We start from the raw sequence: 26,606 nt of genomic DNA, 5'->3' as shown, positions 1-26,606 counted from the left end.
ACACTACCATCCTCCAGATAAAGTGGAATCGTTTCATTTTCTCTGTAATATGTTTCATGATGACCCCTCCTTCTCACGGAGGTTCCAATCGATTCTGCCTAGCATTTAATTACATATGATACTGGACAGAATTAACACTTTATCATTGACTGTTAGGGCCTATATGTAATCTCATTCATGTCTTCACAATTTCAAAACTTCTTAGGACAGTTAGCTTTAAGTCTCTCTCCTTGGATGGGTCCCTTTCTTTCTTCCAGAATGTACTACCGGAGAACATGAGTGACATTTGCTCTTTGTATGGGGTAATGGATCAAGAATTAAATTGCAATTTCCCTACCCCTCTTCTGTTCTCCTTCTAAGAAGCACACAGTGCTGGATTATTTCAACATTGGGTGTAGAAGTATCCTTTGCTACAAAGCAGGCAGGAGTGTTCTCTCCCCTTTAAGAAACCTTGCTTTTCCCAGATGTATCACTTTTCTCAAAACCTTGGGAATAAGCAGCTTGTTTTCCCTCGTCCCAGGGTCTCCAAACAGGAGACAGAGCCAGAATGCTCCCAACCTCCCCAAAGCACTCCTTTAGATGGGGCCAATTTCATTTCCACTCAAAAACTCTCCTCGTTGGCATCAGCCCTGCCATAACAGCCCCGGATGCACTAAACATCTCGGCCCTGACTCAAAGGTTTTCTTCCTAACCGTCATTACCGTGGACAATTTTAAATCCCATGAAAACCACCTAAACGACCTCTTGCTTCACATTTTGCTGACTTCCTCTATCCCAGCAACTTTTACTGCTGCTCTAAGAATTTAATCCCAGGAGTGCTCCATGGAGCTTAGTTCCTGCAATTATTTCACCTCTGATATTTTAGAGTAGACAATCCCACTCCTTAGGGGAAAAAAAAATCCTTCTTTCTCCCCTCCCCACAATTCCCAAGAAGCCTCCAGTCCCAGCTCTCCCCATTCATCAGCCCCTTAGGGCTTCCCCTCCCCCTCTCTCTAGCATGTGCCTTGCAGTCAAGCATTTCAACCATACTTGCCGGTCACCACCAACCCCTCTCTATCCCTGAATGAACCCACTCAATTGCTTCCCTGCCTTTTATTCCACTGGGTCCCACCAAGGAAAATCTGACCATGTATTGATGAGCAACTAATGGGAATGTAAGATTTCTAACCACAGCAAGGCCCTCAATGCACTGGGTCTTCTGCCATCAGGGATTCGTAACAGAGGCACTGCCAAATCTTTTCAACAACCCTTAAACCACCTAATAATTCTAGCTACCATTTATGGGCAGGGGGTGGGGGGACAGGATGGGGGAGCAGGATAGCAACACATAATACCAAGTATTATCTTAGGAGCTGAATATACTGTACTAATAACCATCATAACCATTAAGCAGTTACTTAACCTCTCTGTGTCCCATCTCCTCATTTGTAAAATGAAAGAGCACTACTGTCTTCATCAGCCTGTTGGGGGTACTGAATGAGATAATGTACTTAAAGTGCTGGAAATCACTCTATGGTATGCAATTCTCAATAAAGATGAGCTATTAAAACTGAGAATGATGAGGATAATGATGAAGACGGTTACCCTGAACAGTTGTTATTATTATCCCAATTTTACGGATAAGAAGATTAAAGACACAATATCACACAGCTAGTAAAGGATGGAGAGCAGTTTAAACAGAGGTCTGTCTGCTTCCAAAATGCATGCTTTTTCAATGCTACTTCCACCCCAGAAGACGGGTAGAATTTTTCAATGCTACCTCACTTCAGAAGACAGCCTTGCCTGCCATGTCACAGAGGAGAAACAAGGCTATCAGATACCCTCAGGCTTGTAATTAGGAGAGGGCTCAGCTGACACGGTGTATATGACACGAGAAATTATAAAGAATTCCAAGGAAACTCAAGATTAGAGACACATAATTCCATGTTTTAAAAAAGACAGAGCTGGGCTTCCCTGGTGGCGCAGTGGTTGAGAGTCCGCCTGCCGATGTAGGGGACACGGGTTCGTGCCCCGGTCTGGGAAGATCCCACATGCCGCGGAGCGGCTGGGCCCGTGAGCCATGGCCGCTGAGCCTGCGCGTCCGGAGCCTGTGCTCCGCAGCGGGAGAGGCCACAACAGTGAGAGGCCCGCGTACCGCAAAAAAAAAAGAGCTTCAGCATGTTTTTGTTGTTGTTGTTGTTTTAAAGATTTTTTTTTGTGATGTGGACCATTTTTAAAGTATTTAATTTGTTACCATATTGCTTCTGCTTTATATTTTGGGTTTTTTTGGCCTCGGGGCATGCGGGATCTCAGCTTCCCCGACCAGGGATTGAACCCGCATCCCCTGCCTTGGAAGGCAAAGTCTCAACCACTGGACTGCCAGGGAAGTCCCTTCGGCGTGTTTTATGATAACTCATTCCAAGATATTTTTCTCTATAGCTGTCACCTTCCATAACAATAAAATTACTTTACCCAGAAAAAAGTCTTAATGAAATATCACTTTACAAGTTTTAAGTGAAAGAAGTATTTGAATAACCTTGTTTAAATTGAGTGGCCATGAGCTTTTATGTTCAACAGCAGACATTAAATTTGAGTCAACTTGTTATTCAACATATATTTGGAAAATTCATATATATAGAATATATGTATTCTTAAAAATCAAGAGATTTTTTCTGAAATAACATGGAAGGTGACCTACATGGAGAAGCTGCTTCTCTTCTGCCTGCCCAGTTATAATTCTCTCCCATTCTGGTAACAGCATCACCACTCTCCCACTGTTTAGCCATATGGTTAGGTGAGGTTAATGACACCAATTGGCTGCAGCAGCGGGCACGTGACCCAGGCCTGGCCAATGAGAGCCCACGTTCCCCTGGCCCACTGACTGGTTCAGGGAGAGGCACCTGACCCCACGTCCTAGCCAGGGAAAGCCTAGCCCTAGGACTTTTGATCAAACTACGGAGAAAGAGAAGCTCTTTTTCTACAGGAATTATTAAGCTGATGAGATAGAAAGTGGCCATCTCCCATCACCACTGGGGGAAAGCTGCCTTAGCATGGAGCCAAAAACAGGAAAGTAGAGATGAGAGTTTCTTCCTGTCATTCAATCACCTGGATCCAGCTGTGACTAAGGCCTAACCCTTGGAAGTTTTCCGTTACACATGCCAATAAATTCCTTTATGTTTGTTTGTTTAGGCCAGTTTAAGCTGGGCTTCTGCCATTTCCAACCAAAAATATCCCAACACGACCTATTTGTGCCAAATAGCTAAGATAATTCGCAGAAATAAAATAAAAGCATGGCTGGGGTAAGACGGGAATAAAGACACAGACCTACTAGAGAATGGACTTGAGGATATGGGGAGGGGGAAGGGTAAGCTGTGACAAAGTGAGAGAGTGGCATGGACATATATACACTACCAAATGTAAAACAGATAGCTAGTGGGAAGCAGCCCCATAGCACAGGGAGATCAGCTTGGTGCTTTGTGACCACCTGGAGGGGTGGGAAAGGGAGGGTGGGAGGGAGGGAGACGCAAGAGGGAAGAGATATGGGAACATATGTATATGTATAACTGATTCACTTTGTTATAAAGCAGAAACTAACACACCATGGTAAAGCAATTATACTCCAATAAAGATGTTAAAAAAAATAAAAAATAAAAGCATGGTTGATTCGCAGGTTTGTGAAAATAGCCAAATGTCATCACATTGAATTTACTTCTGTTTTGTTCTGCATGTTAGTGTACTGTGATTTATTTTTGAAAAGAGAGGGAGAGAATAAAGAAGGTCTCGGGCTTCCCTGGTGGCGCAGTGGTTGAGAGTCCGCCTGCCGATGCAGGGGACACGGGTTTGTGCCCCGATCCGGGAAGATCCCACATGCCGCGGAGCGGCTGGGCCCGTGAGCCATGGCCGCTGAGCCTGCGCGTCCGGAGCCTGTGCTCCGCAGTGGGAGAGGCCACAACAGTGAGAGGCCTGCGTACCGCAAAAAAAAAAAAAAAAAAGAAAGTCTCACTTCACTCCTTGATATACATGTGGGTCTGTCTTATGATGATTAAATTTCTATATATCTTCACCCATGCTTTCCTCCTTATCTCAAGTGGCTAAGGGGACCCTTCTATGTTTTTAATCCTTCTTGCATGTTGTAGAATCTATGTACATTGATAACTCCCTCAGCCACACAGATAACACCTCCCCAAACTACCCTCAGCTCTTCGTACTCAACTTGCTCCTACCCTTTTGCCTATGGGCACACCTACCTCTCCTCCATGTAAAAAATAAACAGAAAAAGAAAAACAGACTTCAATATACAAAATCATCCATACACATAACTAGGCAGAAATAATCACAAAGAAACGGAAGAAAACAGTGTAAAATATTAATGATGATTGTCTCTGGTGGGAGAATAATAGCTGATTTTTTCTTTTTTAAAAAAATACTTTTCCACACTTTCTGAACTTCCTTAGTATTCCTTTTATAACAAATATATTTCTGGGACTTCCCTGGAGGTCCAGTGGTTAAGACTGCGCTTCCACTGCAGGGGGCACGGGTTTCAATCCCTGGCTGGAGAACTAAGATCCCACAAGCCACACGGCATGGCCAAAAAAAAAAAAGAAATGTATTTCTTAAAATATGCTTCCTCTTTAAGCTACTAACATCTTTCTATCCCTTACTGCCTTTTTGTTGTAAAACAAAAGACCAGGCATCCCTTCCTCACTCCTAAGTTCGCTTTCACCCTGACTCCATCAGAGAACTCACATCACCCAACTGAAACCAAGTGACCAGTGTGGCTGTCACTCTACATGCACTGGCTTCTCCTCCCCCTTTAGCCCATGTGATCTCTTTGGATCATCAGCCATCCCTTCCCTTGGCTCAAGTTTGAAACCACAGGGTCATCTTCGCCTCAGATTTTCCTTTCCTTTACTTCCCCGTTCAGTCATTCAACGGGTCTTATCAATTGTATTTCCGAGTGCGCCTTGAACACACCACCTCTGCTCCTTTCCAGTGTCCTGTCTGCTGTCTAACCCTCTCGTGGCCTCAGCGCCATTAATCCCCTGTGCCTCCACCCCTCCCCCATCTCACATATCCCACTGCCTTGGGAGTCATCACCCTAAAGCTCAAACACAGTCATGTAATTCCCCACCTTAAAATTCTGAATGGCTCTTGAATGCATATAAAAACCAAGTACAATGACCGGCCTGACACCAAAGGCCCTCCACAAGCCGGCTCCAGCCCACCAGCCTCATCTTCCACCTCTGCTGAGCCTACACCACAGGCTCAGGGCAGACTGGTTGACTTCCCAGAAGAGCTGGGGCTCTCCTGCACCCATGTGCCTCCTTTCATGCTCTTTCTCCTGCCCTGGGTTGCCATCCTTCTCCTTCCTACACAAACTCTTACTCACCCTTCAAGACCCAGACAAGCATTAAATTTTGACTATTTAATAATTAACTATTTTAATAATTAACACTTAAAATCACACTGTATTTTGGTCCCCAGTAGCCACTGACCTACTTTAGGGCAGAAATATCATTTTATTTGTTATTAAATCCTGGCTTCTTGCCTATAGAAAGCAGGCAAATAAACAGGTAAGTGGAGATATAATAAAAATCCCAAACCTTCCCTAGAGAACTATTTTTATTATATATTAAGGGAGTAATCATAACGTTTCTGACTTGTAAAAAACAATCGTAATTCCCCCCCCAAAGGCTTTTACGTGGTCTGTACACTATGGTGGTTGCCCTATTTGAGGTTCTGTACTCTTAGCATCCATTACGTGAGTTTGGCCACTTCTTTTGCCTTGAAATCAGTGTCTTCAGATTTAAAACAAAAAGAAAAAATTTAAATCTTCATAATATAAGTTTAAATTGTCTTAATTTCTTAGCTCCTTTCATGGCGCCCCCTAATTTCATAGCACCCCCCAATGTTATGGTCAAGCTTTTGTGCGAGGAAAAATAACACTATAATATTCTTCAATTTTTTCCAATTAAATTTACCATATTTATTTTTTAAAGGGTCATTTGTTGAGTAAAATTACGTCTTTTTAGTTATAGAACCTATGAGGTACACAAAGCCACAGGAAGTTTAAATTCTAGAGAATTCAGGATTTTAGAAAGTAGTTAAATGGCATCTCATGTCCTGGAGTAGTTAATGTTGACAAAATGTCCACAAAGGTATCACTAAATCTCCTTAGAAATTTCCATGCTTCTGAAAGAAAGAGGAAGTCATGAAATCAATCTCTCCTTAAAGAGAAATGATGGAATTCATTTATTGAACACTATGTCCACAGCACGATACTATTAACTAGAGGGGAGTTCTCTCAATTCCCAAGGGAGAAAAGACAAGGAGATAAATAACACTATAAGCCCAATATGACATATCATAAGACAGGTCCAAGCTGCTGTAAAAGTTCAGAAGAGGAAGACATATCCAGTAGAGAGATCCAGGAAGTTCCTCTCGTAAAGGATAAGATATAAACCCAGGAGAACAGATAGAATTTTCACAGACAGAATTGGGGAAAATGCCATTCCAGGCAGAGGGAACAGCAAAAAAAAACAAGGAGCCAAGACAGGAAACAGGAGGTCAGTTTGAGACCATGAGAGTAGTCTCAGAGCAGGACTTCAGCTCACCTCTGGGTCCTTGGCCTCATTCACTCTCTAACTGCAGGGTTTCCTTCCCCCTAAAGCCTGAAACCTAAAGGGCCTTCCTATTCCCAAAGGATTCTGGGCTCAATCCCGTGGGCAGTGGAGACTAATCAAAAGTTGGGAGTGGAGGGCCTAAAAGGGCAGGGGATTAATCTGGCAACAACATATAGAAAGGGAGGGAGAGACTGAAGAGAGACCCAGATACTGCAATAACAGGAACAGGTAAGGATGCTGAACACATTGTTGCTAAACGTTTTGGTAATAAACTCAACCACTGCAACCAGGACACTGAAGCATTCTATACTGCCTCCTTTTATATGGGACTCGAAAGTCCCATATAAAAAGCTTATTTAATTCCCAAAAAACTTTACAACCCTATTCTAATCTTCTCCAGATTCCTTTTTATAATTAAAAAAAAAGTCCAACTCTGCTTTTGACGAAAGCTTTTAAGGCCCACCACTCCGTTTGCCCCTGCTGTGAAAGCCTTTAAGAAAGGTGGGAACTCGTACATGTGTGCTGGCGGGGAAGATACAGCCAGGCGCTCCTCTGCCCATGCACAGGAGCCTTCACCCCAGCCCCACTCCCAATAAAAACCAAAGCTACTCACCCCTTCCTTCACTCAGACTGAATGGACCAGTTCGGGAGCCACCCCGCTCTCCCCAGAAAGCCTCATTATGTGAGCAATACACCTTTTCCTACCCTCTTGGTGTGTGTGTGGCACCATCGGTCTTGACATCCAAACCAGCTGGGGTGGCTTGGGCAGAGGTTGATTCCACAATCCATGGAGTGACTGCAAACACTCTTTTTGTTGTTGTCGTTCTTGGGGTTCTCCATCCCCACCTTCTCCCTCCCCCAATCCCAATGTCCAGCTCCCTAATGGCACTTTTTTTTTTTCCAGAACTGCTGATTTTTATTTATTTTTTTCACTGAAGTATAGTTGATTTACAATGTTGTGTTAGTTTGTGGTATACAGCAAAGTGATTCAGTTATATATTTTCTTCATATTCTTTTCCATTATGGTTTATTACAGAATATTGAATACAGTTTCCTGTGCCACAAACACTCTTAAATAGTGAACTACTGCAATGTCCTTACTATACCTAGATTTGAGGTAGGAAGATGCAAAGAAGGGGCATGATGGAAACACTGAAAGGGTCTTGTGGTATGAAGTTCAACTCAATATTGATTACCTTGAATGGTCATATACATTCACTCAAACGTCTAATTATCGACTTTAAAACGATTCAGCGTGCGTTTGGTAAATGCTTGGCTCCAGGCCCTCCTCACGGGCTAAACTCTAAGATGTTGCATAGTCATAGGAGCTAGGTGCTTAATTCTTCCATAATCACTTGCTTGCAATTAGAAGAAATCTCTACACAAGCTGGTATAGAAACAGAGTTAAACATTTCCCTTTCTTAAAGCTCTGAGTTAAAATGCTAGGGCAACTGAAACGCTAAAATGAAAAGTCACAAATAAACCCATTCTTCAAATAGCCCTTTAGTTATAAACCAAACAATAATCTTAATTTGTGCTCAGTACAGAAAGTACTTCCATGTCTTTTCAGCCAAACCTACATATCTAAAGGTCATAACCATGAAAACAGTGTCTTCCTCAGAAAGAGTTTAGAAAATCATAATATTAAGTACTTACACATCTTTAGCTGCTCCTGCAGGGCCTAGAAAAAAAGAAAAAGATAGCTTTCCATTATCTTGATAGTATTGCTACAAAAATCTTAAGCCCAATACCCAACTAAAATAATATTTTATAAGAGATGAGTTGAGAATATGATTTTTTGAAAGATCATCTTAAAAAAAGAAAAGGAGAGCAGGAAAATCATAAAATCCAAATCTTCGGTTTAGAATTTATTCTGCCCATTTTTAACAATTCCTATAAATTATAAGGTGTTGTTTCTGAAAGGGATTTTACAGACCGCCCAAACTAATCTGCTCATTTTACAGATGAGCAGATTAGGAAACTGACAGATTTGAGAAATATTTTCTTTTCTAAGCTAGTACCTACATGGAACTGTTATAAGTCACGCTATGTACTAATCATAAAGTAAAGCAAAGTCACAAGACAAAATGGAGGTGATGTCCTAAATAAATTAGCAAGACTCAAGGATGCCAGCCCAGCTCCAAAAGGAGTAACATACATTTCTAACTCTGCTTCTATTTGCTACTGAACCCTCTTGTTTCTGCTTCCCACTCACGTGCCAAAAACAACCCATCTCTTTTGGACCCCAGTCCTATCACTTAACACAGATTCTCTGCCCACAGCACAGTTCCATCTGCACTTCCTCCCCCTAATATCCTTACCTGAACAATACAGAACTTGGTTCCAACTTTACAAGCCACATAGCATTAAGTATACTTTAATCTCTTAAAAACTCACTTCCCTCTTGTGACAAATGAGGAAAATAAGAATACCTTTCTCAAAGGTTATTGTGAAGTTCTTTAAAAGATGTATATCCTTATCAAAATACTAATGACATTTTTCAAAGAAATAGAACAAATAATCCTAAAACTTTTATGGAACCACAAGAGACCCTGAATTGCCAAAGCAATCTTGAGAAAGAACAAATCTGGAGGCATCATGCTCCCTGATTTCTAACTATATGACAAAGCTATAGTAATCAAAACAGTATGGTACTGGCAAAAAGCAGGCACACAGATCAATGGAACAGACTAGAGAAACCAAAAATAAACCCATGCATACATGGTCAATTAATTTATGACAAATGAGGCAAGAATATACAATAGGGAAAGGACAGTCTCTTCAATAAATGGTGTCGGGAAAACTGGACAGTCATATGCAAAAGAATGAAACTAAACTATTATCTTACATCATATGCAAAAATTAACACAAAATGGATTAAAGGCTTAAATGTAAGACCTGATACCATAAAAACTCCTGGAGGAAAACACAGGTGGTAAGCTACTTGACACCAGTCTTGGAAATTAATGCTTGGATCTGATTCCAAAAGCAAAGGCAACAGAAGCAAAAGTAAACAAGTGGGACTACATCAAATTTTAAAACTTCTACACAGCAAAGGAAACCATCAACAAAATGAAAAGACAACCTACTGAATGGGAAAAAATATTTCTAAATCACATATCTGATTGGGGTTAATATTCTAAATATATAAAGAACTCATGAAACTCAACAGCAAAAAAGAGAGAGAGAGAGAAACCAACCTGATTTTAAAATGAACAAACATCTGAATAGAAATTTTTCCAAAGAAGATATACAGATGGTCAACAGGCACATGAAATGATGCTCAATATCACTAATCATCAGAGAAATGCAAATCAAAACTACAAGATATCACCTCACACCTGTTAGAATGGATACTATCAAAAAGACAACAAATAACAAGTATTGGTAAGTGATCTGGAAAAAAGGGGGCACCAGTGCACACTGTTGGTGGGAATGTAAATTGGTGCAGCCACTACGGAAAACAGTATGGAAGTTCCTCAAAAAATTAAAAACAGAACTACCATACAATCCAGCAATTCTACTTCTGGGTATTTATCCAAAGAAAACAAAAACACTAATTCAAAAAGATATATACACCCCTATGTTCATTGCAGCATTACCCACAATAGCCAAGATTGAAAACAAGTGTCCATTGCTGGATAAATGGATTAAGGAGATGTGAGATATATATAGATATACCTATATATATAAGAGGCTAGAATAATAGAATTCTACCCAGCAATAAAAAAAAGAAGGAAATCTTGCCATTTGCAAAAACATGGACGGACCTTGAGAGAATTATGCTAAGCAAAATAAGTCAGAGAAAGACACATACCATGTGGTTTCACTTATATGTGGAATCTAAAAAACAAAACAAATGAAAACAAAACAAAAGTCAAAGATATAGAGAAAGGAATGGTGGTTGCCAGAGGGGAGGTGGGTTAGGGCATGGGCAAAACAAGTGACAGGGGTCAAGAGATATAAACTTCCAGTTCTAAAATAAATAAGTCATGGGGATGTCACGTACAGCACAGTGACTACAGTCAATAATACCGTAGAGCATACTTTAAAGTTGCCAAGATAGTAAATCCTAAAAGTTAACTATGCATGGTGACAGATGGTAACTAGACTTATTGTGGTGATGATCTCACTGTGTATACAAATACGGAATCATTTCATTGTACACCTGAAACCAATACAATGTTATATGTCAATGACACCTCAGTAAAAAAAATTTAATAAATTTTAAAAATTATAAAAAGATGTAAACAGCACAAAGTCTGGCACATAAAAATAGCTCACTAAGTTGTTATTATTAGCAGTCACATTTTCCTTAATATCTCAATTTCCATATCTATGAAATGGGAATTAAATTAACTTCTGCACAAGTCACAGAGGTGTGAAAATAAAGGAAAATGTGCTACAAAATAAACAACTAAGTCTGCAAAAAAGTTATTGCCAAAATTGTAAAAACTGTACCCCAGTGATATTAATCTAGGATCTATAATTTTGCAAATTCAAAGCAGAGCATAAAGGTAATCAAGACTATGTCTCAAATAAATTCTTTTAAGGCTTTGACCAAACCTGAACTTTGTAACAAACTTGAGTCATTACTCAGGGGAGAGTAACATTTCTGTTCCCACAATTCTCATTAAAATTATATAAATAAAAACTGCTTTGGAATCTGAGATCATAAAACCAAAAAAGAAAAACGTAAAATTTTTTAAACCTTAACATAAGAACAGTGGAGTGTTTTGATAGGTAAAAATAAAGGATTAGTGCCACCAAAAACCCATAAAAATTAACGTTTTATTTCAGAGTCAAAACAAGCATAAGAATCTGGAAGAAAGTCTAAAAAGAAAATAAATATCCTCATTTTCTTATTTTCATTTTCATGGAAAAGGACAGGGAATGATTGGGGGGTTGCTGCACTCAGGGGAAGGGAGAGCTGGAGGTGTTGGGAACTGATTCTGTGATGTCTTACAGAGAGAAGAAAGCGATCATGATGGGTCATGAGTGCTGGGCCTTTAGAGATGAAGGGCCATCAGGCACAATCCACAGGGAGGGCACAGCAGACAGAAGCTGCCCCACTGTGTCTCAGGGAATGGCAGCAGGGTGGTAGGGAAAGAACAGCGTGGAACTGGAAGGCAGAAGACCCAAGTAAAATTCCTGCTCCAGTATTTGTTTGACAGTCACTAGTTCACCCAGCTTCAGTTTCTAATACTGGGCCGACAAAGACAGCTGAGAAGACAAAGTACAATAAATGGCTGTGAAATTCACTTCAAAACAGCCACACGTTGCCTCCTCAGTGCCTATTTTAATCAGCCACCAGCAACCCTGCATCCACTTCACCTTGACTGCACCAGGCTCCAGGCACCCTTATGGCCGCTTCCCTGCTGGGTTCACCATCTAACATCCCAGCAGGCTCAAGGCAGATGCCACGTACTACCTTCCAGAAGGAAGTCAGCAGGCCATTTCTTCTGTTCTCAAATGTCCCTCATTTAAAGGGCAACGTCTATTTAATAACTGCAAAGTGAAGGAGGCCAAGAAGTCAAAAACACTAAATCCAGTATATACATATGATTGTAATGTACACTCCATCTTTATAAAAGGGAAGAAGATGTGCATCTTCTTAGGAGCAAGGTAGCAGGGGGTTAATGATAAGGTTATAACCAGGGCGGGTAGAACACGACTCCCAACACACAGCTTCACAGAGAAAAAGGAAAAAAAAAGACGACTGTAATTGTTGAAACCCTCAGCAAAACTATCAGAATATCTAGGCATATAAAATGTGAAATATCTCTTTGTTCTGCAAAAGTATAAAATCATAAAATTATTAGAAATAGAAGAAAAATTCTGATTACCCTCAGTGCAACATTTTAATCACACTTCACCTATGTATTGATTATAATTAACCAGACGGAGAGTTCTTCTCTAGATAATTCATGCAAAAGATCCTTTGACTACAACTATTCAGATAGTGCCAAAATCCCATTTGCTTTAAGTTATGTTTATGGTTCATGTGATTCATCATTTATTGAACAAATATTTATAGTGGTGTAGCTACTTCTTTCAAGCCGTCTGGGATAGAACATTTGTTCCTGTTAGTACCACTTCATTTCCTGCCAAAATGACTCTTTACTATTTGAACATAGCCGTGGTACCTTAACATAAGGGAGGCAAGGTAAAAATGTTTCTTGTGTGATAAAAGCACCACAAAATATATAGACCATTAGAATTTTTGTCAGTCAAAAGATTTAATGACTATTTTCCTAAATTGTAGTACTGATAATTATAATTTTAAATATCTTCCTAAAAAGTAGAAGGCGGGAAGGTCTGCTCTCAGAAAAGTATCATATAGAGTTCCAGTGACAAATATTGTAAATGGTTAGGGTATGTAAAGAAGAATATTTCCTTCTGAATGTAACTGTTTCTTTAACACTTAAAGATTATTGCTTGTTCACAATATCACTTCACCGTTATTATGTACACCGTTGGGTTTTTTTTTTTGGCCGCTCTGCATGGCACGTTGGATTCGCCGACCAGGGATCGAACCTGTGCTCCCCGCAGTGGGAGCGTGGAGTCTTAACCACTGGACCGCCAGGGAAGTCTATACCTTTTATCAATACTTTCATCAAAAGATTTTAAAATTGTATTCATGATTCTCCAAGTCAAAAGCCTCAGTCACTTAAAAATGCATAGCAAATTCAATTTATTTTAAACATTTAAAAAACTTAATCTGATATTGAGGAGTCATAGAAAGATATTTGATCTTTGTTCCCCATTCCTGGCACAGAGCTTCTAGAACCCTTGGAATTTCCTGAGAGATAGGGGTGATCGGAACCTCTTTCATTCCAATGAGGAGACTCTTGGCAGCCCCTACACAGCTTCAGGACGGGAGCTGGTCACCAGAAAAGGCAAGGCTTGATTAGAAGCTTGGAACTTTCAGCCCCATTCCCTGTCCTCCCGGGAAAAGAGAGGGGCTGGAGATTAAGTTAATCAGCAATGGCCAATGATCTGAACAGTCATGCCTATGTAGTGAAACCTCCATAAAAAACCCTATAAGGGGCTTCCCTGGCGGCGCAGTGGTTGAGAGTCCGCCTGCCGATGCAGGGGACGCGGGTTCGTGCCCCGGTCCGGGAGGATCCCACATGCCGCGGAGCGGCTGGGCCCGTGAGCCATGGCCGCTGAGCCTGCGCGTCCGGAGCCTGTGCTCCGCAACGGGAGAGGCCACAACAGTGAGAGGCCCGCGTACCGCAAAAACAAACAAACAAAAAAACCCTATAAGGACAGGGTTCTGAGTTGAACACATCCATGTGCCAGGAGGGGCCAGCCCCCAACTCCATGGAGACAGAGACCCCCTGCCCCTGAGACCCTTAACATGTCCCCTGTACCTCTTCATCTGGCTGTTCATTTGTGTCCTTTATAAGAAACTGGTATGTTTAAACCAGTAAGAAAAGTGCCTTCCTGAACTCTGTGAGGCATTCTAGCAAATTGTCAAATCTGAGGAGGGGGGCTGTGAGAACCCCCAAATTTGCTGCCAAGTCAGATGGCAATGCAAGTAAGCTGGGGACCTGATCCTTGCTACTGGCATCTGAGGTGAGACCATCTCAGGGGACTGAGCCCTCAAACCTGTGGTGACAGACACTAACTCTGGGTAGGAGCATCAGAATTGAACTGGATGGTAGGACAGCCCAGTTGGTGTACGAGAACTGGAGAAGTGGATAGCATCTGGAGGGAATAAACCTCTCAGATATTCTTCATGTTTTATAAAAATCAGGTACCCCCATAAAAATCGGGTACCCCCTGAACAACCTTGAAATGCTTTATGAATCACACCAAGATTAAATTGCACTGTATTTGCTTCAGCAAATAATTATTTATGCTCCAGGTATAGTTTGTAAACTATATTTTCTTATTTTATCCCATTCCCAGAACAAGTGCAGAAAAAGCCTTGTGTATTAGTTCCACAGGGCTGCTGTAATGAATCACCCCTAGTTGGGTGGCTTAAATCAACAGAAATACGTGCTCTCAGAATTCTGGAGGCCAGAAGTACAAAATCAAGGTGTCAGGAGTCCCCAACTACCTACAGAGGCTCCGGGGAAGAATCCATTCTAGGCCTCTTAGCATCTGGTGGCAGGAGGCCCTCCTTGGCATTCTTTGGCTTGTGGCCACATAGTGCGTTTTCTGTTCTACACCTGTCCTCACACCACCTTCTCTCTGTATCTCTGTCTTCTCCTCGTCTGTCTCTTATAAGGAAACTTATCACTGGATTTAGGGCCTACCCAGACAACCTAGGGTGATGTCCTCATCTCAAAATTCTTCATTTAATTATACCTGCAAAGACCCTTTTTCGAAACAAGATAGCATTCACACATTCCAGGGATTAGGATGTGAACATATCTTTTTAGAGCTCACCATTCAACCCACTACACCTTCTCATCCCTGGCCTCCTCCACCTCTCCAAAAACAGAAATTCCCTTTTGAAAAGAAATACATAGCAAAATTAATCTTGGGGGAGAATTAAGTTTAATATGACATATCATACATTCTACAAACACAGACAAAATTTTACTCCTTGTGCCTGAGAAAGCCAGCTGCAAGATACTACATCAGTTCAGTGATATTAAGTAGATATTTATAACATCTTGGTTCCTATAGACAGATGTTCCTTTGTAATCTAATCAGTCTTATAAGTTAAAAAGATTGAGCTGTACTGCCCAGTATGTTTTCAATATTGTTCAGAGTCATACGTTTATTGTTATGAGTTTCCTTACATGTGCCAAATTCTAATACAAAGAAAGTATTTCTCTCTTTTTAAAAGGTCACATACATCTGTCTATTAGAGAATATAGTCTATTAATGCCTTTTTCATCACTGTTCTCTATGCACTTTATAGCTTTCATGTAACATACTGGAAATATTCACAAGTAAATGAATTGCTAAATTACATATTAAATCATGTCTCTTTGTTCAGACTGAGTAGTGATAATTTAAACACACACACCAAAAAATAAAACTATGTATATGAAGAATTTCTAAAAGGTACTAAAGATTTACAAATCACTCTTCTTTCAGCATAAATCACCAGAAATATAAATGATTATGGCTCTCATGGGAAATAATAAAAATATGCAGAAACATTTTACTATTTATTTGTTTAATAAAAGAAAAACGTCCCTCTGAGAACTGTATAAACATAACTACAGAAAAATAAACAGAGTTCCCTCTAATTCTGACAGCTTGCTACGTCTCCTCTGACCCACAATAGTTCTAAAACTATGTCATAGTCTCAATCTGGCCCAAAGAAGGAGAACAACAGCTCTTTAGTTCATCTAAAGCAGTGTTTATTTTTTAATAAGCCAATAAGAGATACAGATTCATTAGTCATTTCTTCAGTAATGCAGAAAAAAATTCAGGTCAACGTGTCCTAGAAATATAATTTTTTTAAAGTATAGTTGCTTTACAATATTATATTTCAGGTGTAGAACATAGGATTCAATATTTTTATAGATTATGCACCAAACTTATTAAAATATTATTGACTATATTCCTTGTGCTGTACCTTACATCCCTGTGACTTACTTATTTTATAATTGGTAGTTTGTACCTCTTAATCCCCTTCATCTATTTCACCCGTAACTCCACCCCCAACCCCTGGCAGCCACTAGTTTGTTTTCTGTATCTGTGAATCTGTCTCTGTTTTGTTATAGTTATTCATTTGTTTCATTTTTTAGATTCAACATGTAAGTGATAACATAGAGTATTTGTCATTTTCTGTCTGACTTATTTTACTTAGCATAATACCCTCTAGGTCCATCCATGTTACTGCAAATACAATTATGTTAATGAACATGGAAGCTCTTACAGAAAATCTCTTTGCTTACAGGTTGTCCTTGCTGGGTAGCTATGCTTTCAGCAGGTAAAAATTAATAAATAAAGGTAGTCATATAAGTACAGACAGTAACACATTGACAGTTAGCTGCTATAATTTAAGCCATGTCTAGATTGAGCTGTAAGTGGCTCATGGCAGAACTTGGGTAATTCACTTGGGTCACCTTCGTGAACCATTCACATGGTTGCAACATCGATTCTGGGGAGTTGGAACAAGTGAACCTCCTGATTCTGCTGCATCAGTGGTAACTGTCTGAGCACAGGCGTTTCCACACCCCTCATCATTCACATCACGTCAAACGCGGTACACCCAAGAGTATATGGGTCGCCTGCATCCTCTACCTTCCTTTAGAGGAAGTAACATCTCCCAGTCGCCCAGGCTTTAACAGTTTGGGTTCATTTTTCCTTCTCCCTTCCCCTTCCTCCCTCACATGGAGCCCATCCTCAGCCTAGCTGGCTTCCAGGGGTCCCTGACATCAATGCCTCCATCACTCACCGACGGCCCTCTCACTTCACTCACTCCTGACAACAGCATTAAATTATGTCACTCTACATGCTCGCTCTTTCCTTCTATACCAGTCATGAATGTCTTTCCCTATATTAATAATAAATAGCATACTGAGTACTTACATGAGGCACTGCTCTAAGCACTTTACATATATTAACTCTTTTAATCTTGAGTAGGTTCTATAACTACTCTCCCATTTTACAGCTGAGGAAACTAAGGTACAGACAGTTTAAGCAAGTGGCCCAAGGTCATGCAGCTGATAAATGATGAAAGCAGGATTCAAACTAGGATTTTTTGGCTCCGGTGCCTCCTCTCAATTCTGAGGCCTTCCTGCCTCTCTGTCCTCCTCACCCCCATCCTAACTGTTCTTACTTCCAACACCCTGCAACCAACATGAACAACTAACCCAGTCAGGCCTGACTTCTCACTGCCCTGAAATGCACCGAACCCATTTCCGTCCCTATGTTTTCATACGGCTCTAAAAATGCCCTCCCTTCTGTTTTATGCTTATTCAAATCCTACCTATTCTTCAAAGTCAAATCGAGTCCCACCTCCTCCAAGCAGGCTTCCCTGATTGCTTAAGGTTTTATTTCATTCCCTCCAGTGTTACATCAGTCACAGGGCACATGATGAAAATTTAGGACTCAATTTTACAACTTCTTTGTTTTCCCAATATAGTTATTTATTCAACAAAAGAAAAAATTTTAAGACCCTAAAAATTCCATTGAAAGTTTGGATATTGGTCTAGAGGCTGAGGGTCCAGCTGTGAACAAGATGTGCGAGGCTCTCATGAGGCCTACCTTTGGGGAAGGGGAACAAAAAAGACAGTAAATAAATTAACAAAATATCAGCTCTCCAGCAAAGAGTGTTTCAAACAGATAGAAAACAAGAGTGAGTTCAGCATAAAGAACAGAAAGAAGGATGGTGGGGCTGGGACCTAAGTGAGCTGGGGGGAAGTAGCACAAGATATTAATGACTTCTTTGATGATATCAGCAAAATTTTATATTATTCCCCCCCCCCCCCACATGGCCGGGACTAATACTGAGCATGGTGGAAGAATTTTAATACTACCAAACCATTTACAGATGTAGATTAAGGCCGGACCATACAGCTACAGCAAAAGAAGAGAATGCAATTACCTATCTAATTGAGGATAAGGAGATAATTAACCTAAGTAATTGGACTCAAAAGAATTAGAGTAACTCCCTGGGTACACTGATAAAATAGGATAAAGAACTGGTAAATTCCTCCTCCACGCCTTCTCAGACTATTAGTATATAAATAACAGAAGAACCATTATAGAAACATTCTAGTAGTAAGCTATGGTCAGATAGCTGCCAGTTACACATCTCTGGTAGAAAACCCACAACTCACCAATTCAATCAACTACCATGAGCAGAACACTTCCGAAATGACTCTGCCTTGCAAAAAGCTTCTACAGCCTGCAAAATAGCCTGCATCGAGATAGGCTCTTGTAGATATCTGGAACCGTCCAAACTTTGAAGGGATTTTCTGGTTCACATAAAATAGGATTTTCTGGTTTACATTACAGACTTGCTCAACAATCTACATGTATGACTGTATACAGGAAACGACTGACCTGCTGGGGATCATCAGTTCACATGCAAGGGTGTTCATGTCTCGGCCTAATTAGAGAATACATTCAAGGGAAAACAAACCGATAGAGAATCTGATTGCTGAGTGAGAGAGTGGTGGGGACGGAGAGCAGAGAAAAACACACAGAAAGCAAAAGCTCCCTGCCCTATAGCAAACACAACTCCTTAAAAATGGACTCTTTATGTCAGAAAGAGAAAGATAAATACCATATGATATCACTTATATGTGGAATCTAAAATATGACACAAATGAACCTACCTATGAAACAGAAACAGACTCACAGACATAGAGAACAGACTTGTGGTTGCCAAGGCGGAGGGAGGGTGAGAGAGGGATAGAGTGGGCATTTGGGGTTAGCAGATGCAAACTATTATATATAGGATGGATAAATAACAAGGTCCTACTGTATAGCACAAAGAACTATATTTAATATCCTGAGATAAACCATAATGGAAAAGAATATAAAAAAGTATATATATGTATAACTGAATCACTTTGCTGTACAGCAGAAATTAACAAAATGTTATAAATCTACTATACTTCAATTTTTAAAAATGGACTCTTTAACCCAGATGTTTCTCTACAGTTTAGGGTCTAGACTCTACACTATGCAGGAAAAATGTACTGAGTCTTCAATGAATGGAAAATACAAGAAGTCCTTGTACAATTCTAAGTTGGGAAAAATCAAATTCCTACATTGAGAGGGTGATCTTATTAAAACATTAGAATGGAGAGAGCGCTTGTGTAAGCAGAACGGTTCTCATGATCCCATCTACACTGAAGCACTGATAGCTTGACTCCTCCCCAAAGATTTCTCCGATTAAACTAGCATCTTATTCAACATCTCCTGGGCATTTGGACGTTCGATGTATATTCTACTACACCTTGCTTTGCAACTGTTCTCAAATGGTTAACCCTCCTACCTAGACAATCAGCTTCTTAAGAGGGGGAAAGTTTGATTTCATTCTACAATCATCCCTTGCTGGCTGCCCCTACCCTTGCCCTAAAATTTCCTAAAAGGGTACAAAGCTTTGCACATAGAGTTAGAAATCTACTATAAAGGAAACCTAACCTGAATTATCTAGGGACTGAATGATCTGATTCCTTCTGGCCATTTGACCATTGTACTGCACTTTAGTTTTTCCACATGTTGGACATACAGAATCAAATTTACTCAAGTACACCGCTAAATATCAATTTGTCATAGAAACCAATTTCACCAGACAAAAGCCAAGAAAAGCAGTTGTCCAAATAGCTCAGGGAAAACAGAAACAATTATCTGGTTTTACCTGAATTGCTTAGGTAGTAAAACAGGGCTTACAATGGAGATTTCAGGTTGGGGGCATCATTATAAAGTGCAAATGCATCCTCTGAAAGTAGATTTGCCATGTTCTTATAGAAAAATATTCAAGGAAAACCATCTCACCTTCAACATTGTAGTTTCTACTACTATATAACAATTACAGTACAGAGTACAAAAAAGTAAAATGAAATGCCCACAGTAACACAGCCAGCACAGTGCCAGTGTCAAGCTTGAGCCTCACTCTCCAGACTCAAGTTCAGCACCTGCCCACCATCTTTCTCTGAACTGTTTTCTTAACCTTCCATCTCTCCTCCTTTCTGAAACAGAAGTCCTACCACCAGCTGATAGAAAATTTCAAAATAACAATGAACAAATCCCGAAGCTAGCCAGCTGGACTCCCTAGCAGAGAAATGTTCGGGGGGTGACTTCTCAGAGACAAGGGCAGAGCCATCAAAGAAGTGATGCAACAACTCCCAACTCAAATGTTTTCTCCTCCTTCATGTTTTACAGTCTGCCCTCGGCATCTTGCTCTTCTCTGAACATACAGTAATTTTTAGCAAAGAGCGAGCTTGAGGAGAGAACAGCATGCTCTTACAGGAGCTGTCCTTCGTGAACAAAAGTGAGGCTACTCATCAAGAAGAAATGCACTTGGAATGTTTTTTTTCAATATAACTGTATTTCCCTTTACATAATAAGGGATGTGCTCCTGGGGTGGGGGGGGAAGGTCAACCAAATATTTGTAAAGAGCATTATATTTTCTCTGTTTGTTACATTACCACTGCAGAGCTCCCTTATCATCATTCTGGTTTAGCAGTGGAACTCCTCCCTCTATCCCCAAACCTGACAAGCAGTTCATTAATAAACAAAAATGTAAATGAAGTAAACTAGCTCCACTTTAAAGGAAATCTGTTACAAATCCTTCCTATGATTTCCTTTTTTGTGTATTGTGGTTAATGGTTCTTAACCTTTTTAAAAGTAGGGTGAACATGCAGTGGAAGGCGTAGGGCCACAGTGCATGTTAGATCGAGAGATATACACTTGACACTTGAAAAGCGCAGGGGTTAGGGGCCTCAACCCTCCACAGAGTTGAAAATCCGAGTATAACTTATGGTCAGCCCTCTATATCCGCAGTTCCACATCCTCGGATTCAAATGACCAAAGAGCGTGTAGTACTTTAGTATTTACTATTGAAAACTATCCGTGTATAAGTGGACCTGTACAGTTCAACCTCATGTTGCTCAAGAGTCAATTGTAATTCCTGGTGCAGGAAATGGCCTTGACACTGTTCCAGGTTTCCACGCAGAGCTCTCTGGCCACTCTCAAGTTAGAATCCTGTCCTTGCCTTAAGGCACTAACTAAGCTAACTAACCTATGTCACTGTTACAGGAATTGAAAAATGTGTTCCCCAGTGGCTCTCTGCCTATCACAAGATTGAGAATTTAATTCGCGATGGTAAATGTTACCTGCAAGAGATAAACTTTTCAATGAATTATTACCTGGGTTCATTCAAAGCTCTAGGACTAGAATCCCACATATTGTAGCACCGTTTCTTAAAATATTCCATTTGTGTGGTCACCGACAGCCAAAGAGGAATAACAAACTTGGCCAATTAAATGAGCAGATTTCCATATCTGATCCCATACGTGAACATCAAAATAAACTTTAAATAAATGAAAAAGGCTTAAATTTTAAACTACATCTTCCAGGAGGTCTGGGTTAAGGGAAGTGACAGACCCAAGGTCACAAAGTCATTGACAGGGCATCCATGCCCGCCTAGGAAAATACTGCAGCATCAGAGTGCTGTTCCCATTTGCTGGCTAGGATGGAATGTGGCATCTGATTGATCTCAACTGGATGAGATATGAGTTCTTTATCCAAAAGACACCAAAATAGGTCAGCAGATATTACTCAAAACAGATCCAGACTCGTAAATCAGTAGACACTAGCTGGGTCAAAGAGAACGGTTGAGTTTTGGAATAAGTCACTCGATACAAAGCCTGGCTGACTGCGTAAATCTGTAAAAGACTTCCCCTGCCAATCAACAAAATGAAGAGGTGTAAACAAAACTTTCAATATTTTTTTATTTTTTAAATGAAAAATATACGAACAGATCACTGCTAATATTAAAGCTCTGTCACACATATTCTAAAGCGTCCTCAATACTGCAGGTTCTCAGAGAAATCGTACAAGCAGCCCAGCGGGTCTTAAGCATCAAGACAGACTCGGATGAATTTTTAGAGCCCTGTTTGCAGTTCTTCCCAACGCACTAGCACCCCCCTCCCCCCAAAAAAGTCCTGAATTGTTCTCCTGCACTTTTCCAGGTGCAGCCTCTGGGTTCCGAGGGGCTGGGGGCGAGGCCTGCGGGAGCGACTGCGGGACGAGGGGGTGCGGACGCCGGCCACGAGTAGGAACCCTCTCTCCCAGGAGGGTTCCAGGTCTACGCGCTGCAGGGGAGCCCCGCCGCCAGGACTCCCGCGCTCCCTCCGCAGGATCGCTCTGCAGGCTCGCCTCGTCCCGGCGCGACCGCCCCCCGCAGAGGGGGGACATGCCCTGCTTTCGGTCTTTCCAAAACCGGACAGTCTGCACCTGTCCCGAAAATGGGGACGGGGAGAGGGGGCTGCTCTCCCGCCCTGCCCGAGGTCCCTGCATCCTTCCTTCTCGCCGCCTCTCTCCTGGCCTCTCCCGAAGAGGCGGCCCGCCCTGCAGAGCTCCCCACAGCCCCCGAGTCGCCGTCACCGCGCCCCCAGCCGCCCGCCGCGCTCACCTTGGCCCGCGCCCGCGCTGGTGGCGGTGGAGTTCCCGCAGCCCATCGCGCCGCCGTCCAGGGAAGCCGCGCTCGGAAGCTGGCAGCCGCAGATCCTGGGGGCGGAGACGGAGGCGGAGGGCGTCGCGCCCCTAGCGGGAGGCCGGCAGGAAACACACTGGGCGGAGGGGCGCGCGGGGACAGCCCCCTCCAGCTACCGACGGGCGCAAACCTGGGCGCCGCAGGCTTGGGCGGGCCGGGACGGAAACCACCGGGCAACCCTCGCCCCCGCCGCGCCCGGCTCTGGGACCCAGCAGGACCCACCCGTCACCTGGGCAACCGCGGCGCCGGCCAATCCGCAGCCTCCTGCGGGCTCCCCGGCTGGGCATTGGTCGTCGTTAAGAGGGGGCGGGAGTTTAAAGTAGGTTGGGGCGAGGGCGGGGCCGAGGGGCGTTGCCGGTGCAGGCTGGAGGGTGAGGCTGGACGGCAGAGGATGCCCACCTGCTTGCCTTCCACATCCTCTTTGCCTTTTCTTCCTTTTCGCCACTTCCCCACCCTGCTCCAGGATGTGGGGAGGAGAGGAAGTGTCAGGAAACAGCTGTTTTGAGCACGGTGGGCGCCCAAAATATGTTACAGACTGAAGCCAACACTGAAATCCATTTCTGCTCTAACAGAAAACCAATGCAACTCTGTTCCCCCATCCACAGTTGCAACATAAGTCTTCCCCATGTTGGTCATATTAACCTACTCGACTTTAAAATGGTTATCTGCCACAATTGTGATGATCTGGATCCAGAACCTTGAGCCAGGAGATAGGTGGGCCCCAGGCTGAGCAGCTGGAATCTGTCCCCTGTGGACAGATACTCCAAGATAAAGATAATGGCAGGAGCAAAGATGAGCTGAGTCCTGCTTGGATAGAAGATAAAGAGACCACATATTTCTCTTTTTTTTTTTTTTGAATTTTATTTTATATATTTTTTTATACAGCAGGTTCTTATTAGTTATCCATTTTATACATATTAGTGTATATATGTCAATCCCAATCTCCCAGTTCATCACACCACCACCCCCACCCCCCGCCGCTTTCCCCCCTTGGTGTCCATACGTTTGTTCTCTACATTTGTGTCTCAATTTCTGCCCTGCAAACCGGTTCATCTGTACCATTATTCTAGGTTCCATATATATGCATTAATATACGATATTTGTTTTTCTCTTTCTCACTTACCTCACTCTGTATGACAGTCCCTAGATCCATCCACGTCTCAGCAAATGACCCAATTTCGTTCCTTTTTATGGCTGAGTCATATTCCATTGAATATATATATACCACCACTTCTTTATCCATTCGTCTGTCGATGGGCATTTAGGTTGCTTCCATGACCTGGCTATTGTAAATAGTGCTGCAATGAACATTGGGGTGCATGTGTCTTTTTGAATTATGGTTTTCTCTGAGTATATGCCCAGTAGTGGGATTCCTGGATCATATGGTAATTCTATTTTTAGTTTTTTAAGAAACCTCCATACTGTTCTCTGTAGTGGCTGTATCAGTTTACATTCCCACCAACAGTGCAAGAGGGTTCCTTTTTCTCCACACCCTCTCCAGCATTTGTTGTTTGTAGATTTTCTGATGAAGCCCATTCTAACTGGTGTGAGGTGATACCTCATTGTAGTTTTGATTTGCATTTCTCTAATAATTAGTGATGCTGAGCAGCTTTTCATGTGCTTCTTGGCCATCTGTGTGTCTTCTTTGGAGAAATGTCTATTTAGGTCTTCTTCCCATTGTTGGATTGGGTTGTTTTTTCTTTTAATATTGAGCTGCATGAGCTGTTTATATATTTTGGAGATTAATCCTTTGTCCGTTGATTCGTTTGCAAATGTTTTCTCCCATTCTGAGGATTGTCTTTTCGTCTTGTTTATGGTTTCCTTTGCTGTGCAAAAGATTTTAAGTTTCCTTAGGTCTCATTTGTTTATTTTTGTTTTTATTTCCATTACTCTAGGAGGTGGATCAAAAAAGATCTTGCTGTGATTTACGTCAAAGAGTGTTTTTCCTATGTTTTCCTCTAAGAGTTTTATAGTGTCCAGTCTTACATTTAGGTCTCTAATCCATTTTGAATTTATTTTTGTGTATGGTGTTAGGAAGTGTTCTACTTTCATTCTTTTACATGTAGCTGTCCAGTTTTCCCAGCACCACTTATTGAAGAGAATGTCTTTTCTCCATTGTATATCCTTGCCTACTCTGTCACAGATTAGTTGACGATAGGTGCATGGGTTTATCTCTGGGCTTTCTATCTTGTTCCATTGATCTATCTTTCTGTTTTTGTGTCAGTACCATATTGTCTTGATTACTGTAGCTTTGTAGTATAGTCTGAAGTCAGGGAGTCTGATTCCTCCAGCTCCATTTTTTTCCCTCAAGACTGCTTTGGCTATTCGAGGTCTTTTGTGTCTCCATACAAATTTTAAGATTTTTTTGTTCTAGTTCTGTAAAAAATGCCATTGGTAATCTGATAGAGATTGCATTGAATCTGTAGATTGCTTTGGGTAGTATAGTCATTTCCACAATATTGATTCTCCCAATCCAAGAACACGGTATATCTCTCCATATGTTTGTATCATCTTTAATTTCTTTCATCAGTGTCTTATAGTTTTCAGCATACAGGTCTTTTGTCTCCCTAGGTAGGTATATTCCTAGGTATTTTATTCTTTTTGTTGCAGTGGTAAATGGGAGTGTTTCCTTAATTTCTCTTTCAGATTTTTCATCATGAGTGTATAGGAATGCAAGAGATTTCTGTGCATTAATTTTGTATCCTGCTACTTTACCAAATTCATTGATTAGCTCTAGCGGTTTTCTGGTAGAGTCTTTAGGAATCTCTATTTATAGTATCATGTCATCTGCAAACAGTGACAGTTTTACTTCTTATTTTCCAAGTTGTATTCTTTTATATCTTTTTCTTCTCTGATTGCTGTGACTAGGACTTCCAAAACTATGTTGATAATAGTGGTGAGAGTGGACATCCTTGTCTTGTTCCTGATCTCACAGGAAATGCTTTCAGTTTTTCACCATTGAGAATGATGTTTGCTGTGGGTTTCTCGTATATGGCCTTTATTATGTTGAGTTAGGTTCCCTCTGTGCCCACTTTCTGGAGAGTTTTTATCATAAATGGGTGTTGAATTTTGTCAAAAGCTTTTTCTGCATCTATTAAGATGATCATATGGTTTTTCTCCTTCAATTTGTTAATATGGTATATCACATTGATTGATTTGCATATATTGAAGAACCCTTGCATCCTGGGATAAATCCCACTTGATCATGGTGTATGATCCTTTTAATGTGTATCTGCATTCTGTTTGCTAGTATTGTGTTGAGGATTTTTGCATCTATATTCATCAGTGATATTGGTCTGTAATTTTCTTTGTTTGTAGTATCTTTGTCTGGTTTTGGTATCAGGGTGATGGTGACCTCATAGAATGAGTTTGGGAGTGTTCCTTCCTCTGCAATTTTTTCGGACAGTTTGAGAAGGATGGGTGTTAGCTCTTCTCTAAATGTTTGATGGAATTCACCTGTGAAGCCATCTGGTCCTGGACTTTTGTTTGTTGGGAGATTTTTAATCACAGTTTCAATTTCATTTCTTGTGATTGGTCTGTTCATATTTTCTATTTCTTCCTGGTTCAGTCTTGGAAGGTTGTACCTCCCCTAAGAATTTGTCCATTTCTTCCAGGTTGTCCATTTTATTGGCATAGAGTTGCTTGTAGTAGTCTCTTAGGATGCTTTGTATTTCTGCAGTGTCTGTTGTAACTTCTCCTTTTTCATTTCTAATTTTATTGATTTGAGTACTCTCCCTCTTTTTCTTGATGGGTCTGGCTAATGGCTTATCAATTTTGTTTATCTTCTCAAAGAACCAGCTTTTAGTTTTATTGATCTTTGCTATTGTTTTCTTTGTTTCTATTTCATTTATTTC

General features: G+C 41.2%; 1 protein-coding gene across 5 annotated transcripts in view; it reads right to left on the bottom strand.

Annotated features, from left to right (window-relative positions):
* C11H12orf75 (chromosome 11 C12orf75 homolog) overlaps nucleotides 1-22,988 on the bottom strand; it is a 52,518-nt gene extending 29,530 nt beyond the window's left edge. For 2 of the 5 annotated variants that reach the window (XM_067697820.1, XM_067697823.1), the window contains exons 1-2: nucleotides 22,672-22,975; nucleotides 8,259-8,283 (exon numbers count right to left, since the gene is read on the bottom strand). In XM_067697820.1, the coding sequence (XP_067553921.1) occupies nucleotides 8,259-8,283; nucleotides 22,672-22,717 (71 nt within the window). In that variant the 5' untranslated portion in view covers nucleotides 22,718-22,975. Of the gene's footprint in view, nucleotides 1-8,258; nucleotides 8,284-22,671 lie in introns of all 5 variants that reach the window. The other 3 variants (XM_067697821.1, XM_067697822.1, XM_067697824.1) reach the window with 3 other exon arrangements.
* Nucleotides 22,989-26,606: the final 3,618 nt, after the last annotated feature.

Source organism: Pseudorca crassidens, chromosome 11 (assembly GCF_039906515.1).
Source record: "Pseudorca crassidens isolate mPseCra1 chromosome 11, mPseCra1.hap1, whole genome shotgun sequence".
NCBI classification, from domain to species: domain Eukaryota; kingdom Metazoa; phylum Chordata; class Mammalia; order Artiodactyla; family Delphinidae; genus Pseudorca; species Pseudorca crassidens.
Note: the sequence above shows the minus strand (reverse complement) of the source record. Positions and strands in the feature narration are given on the sequence as shown.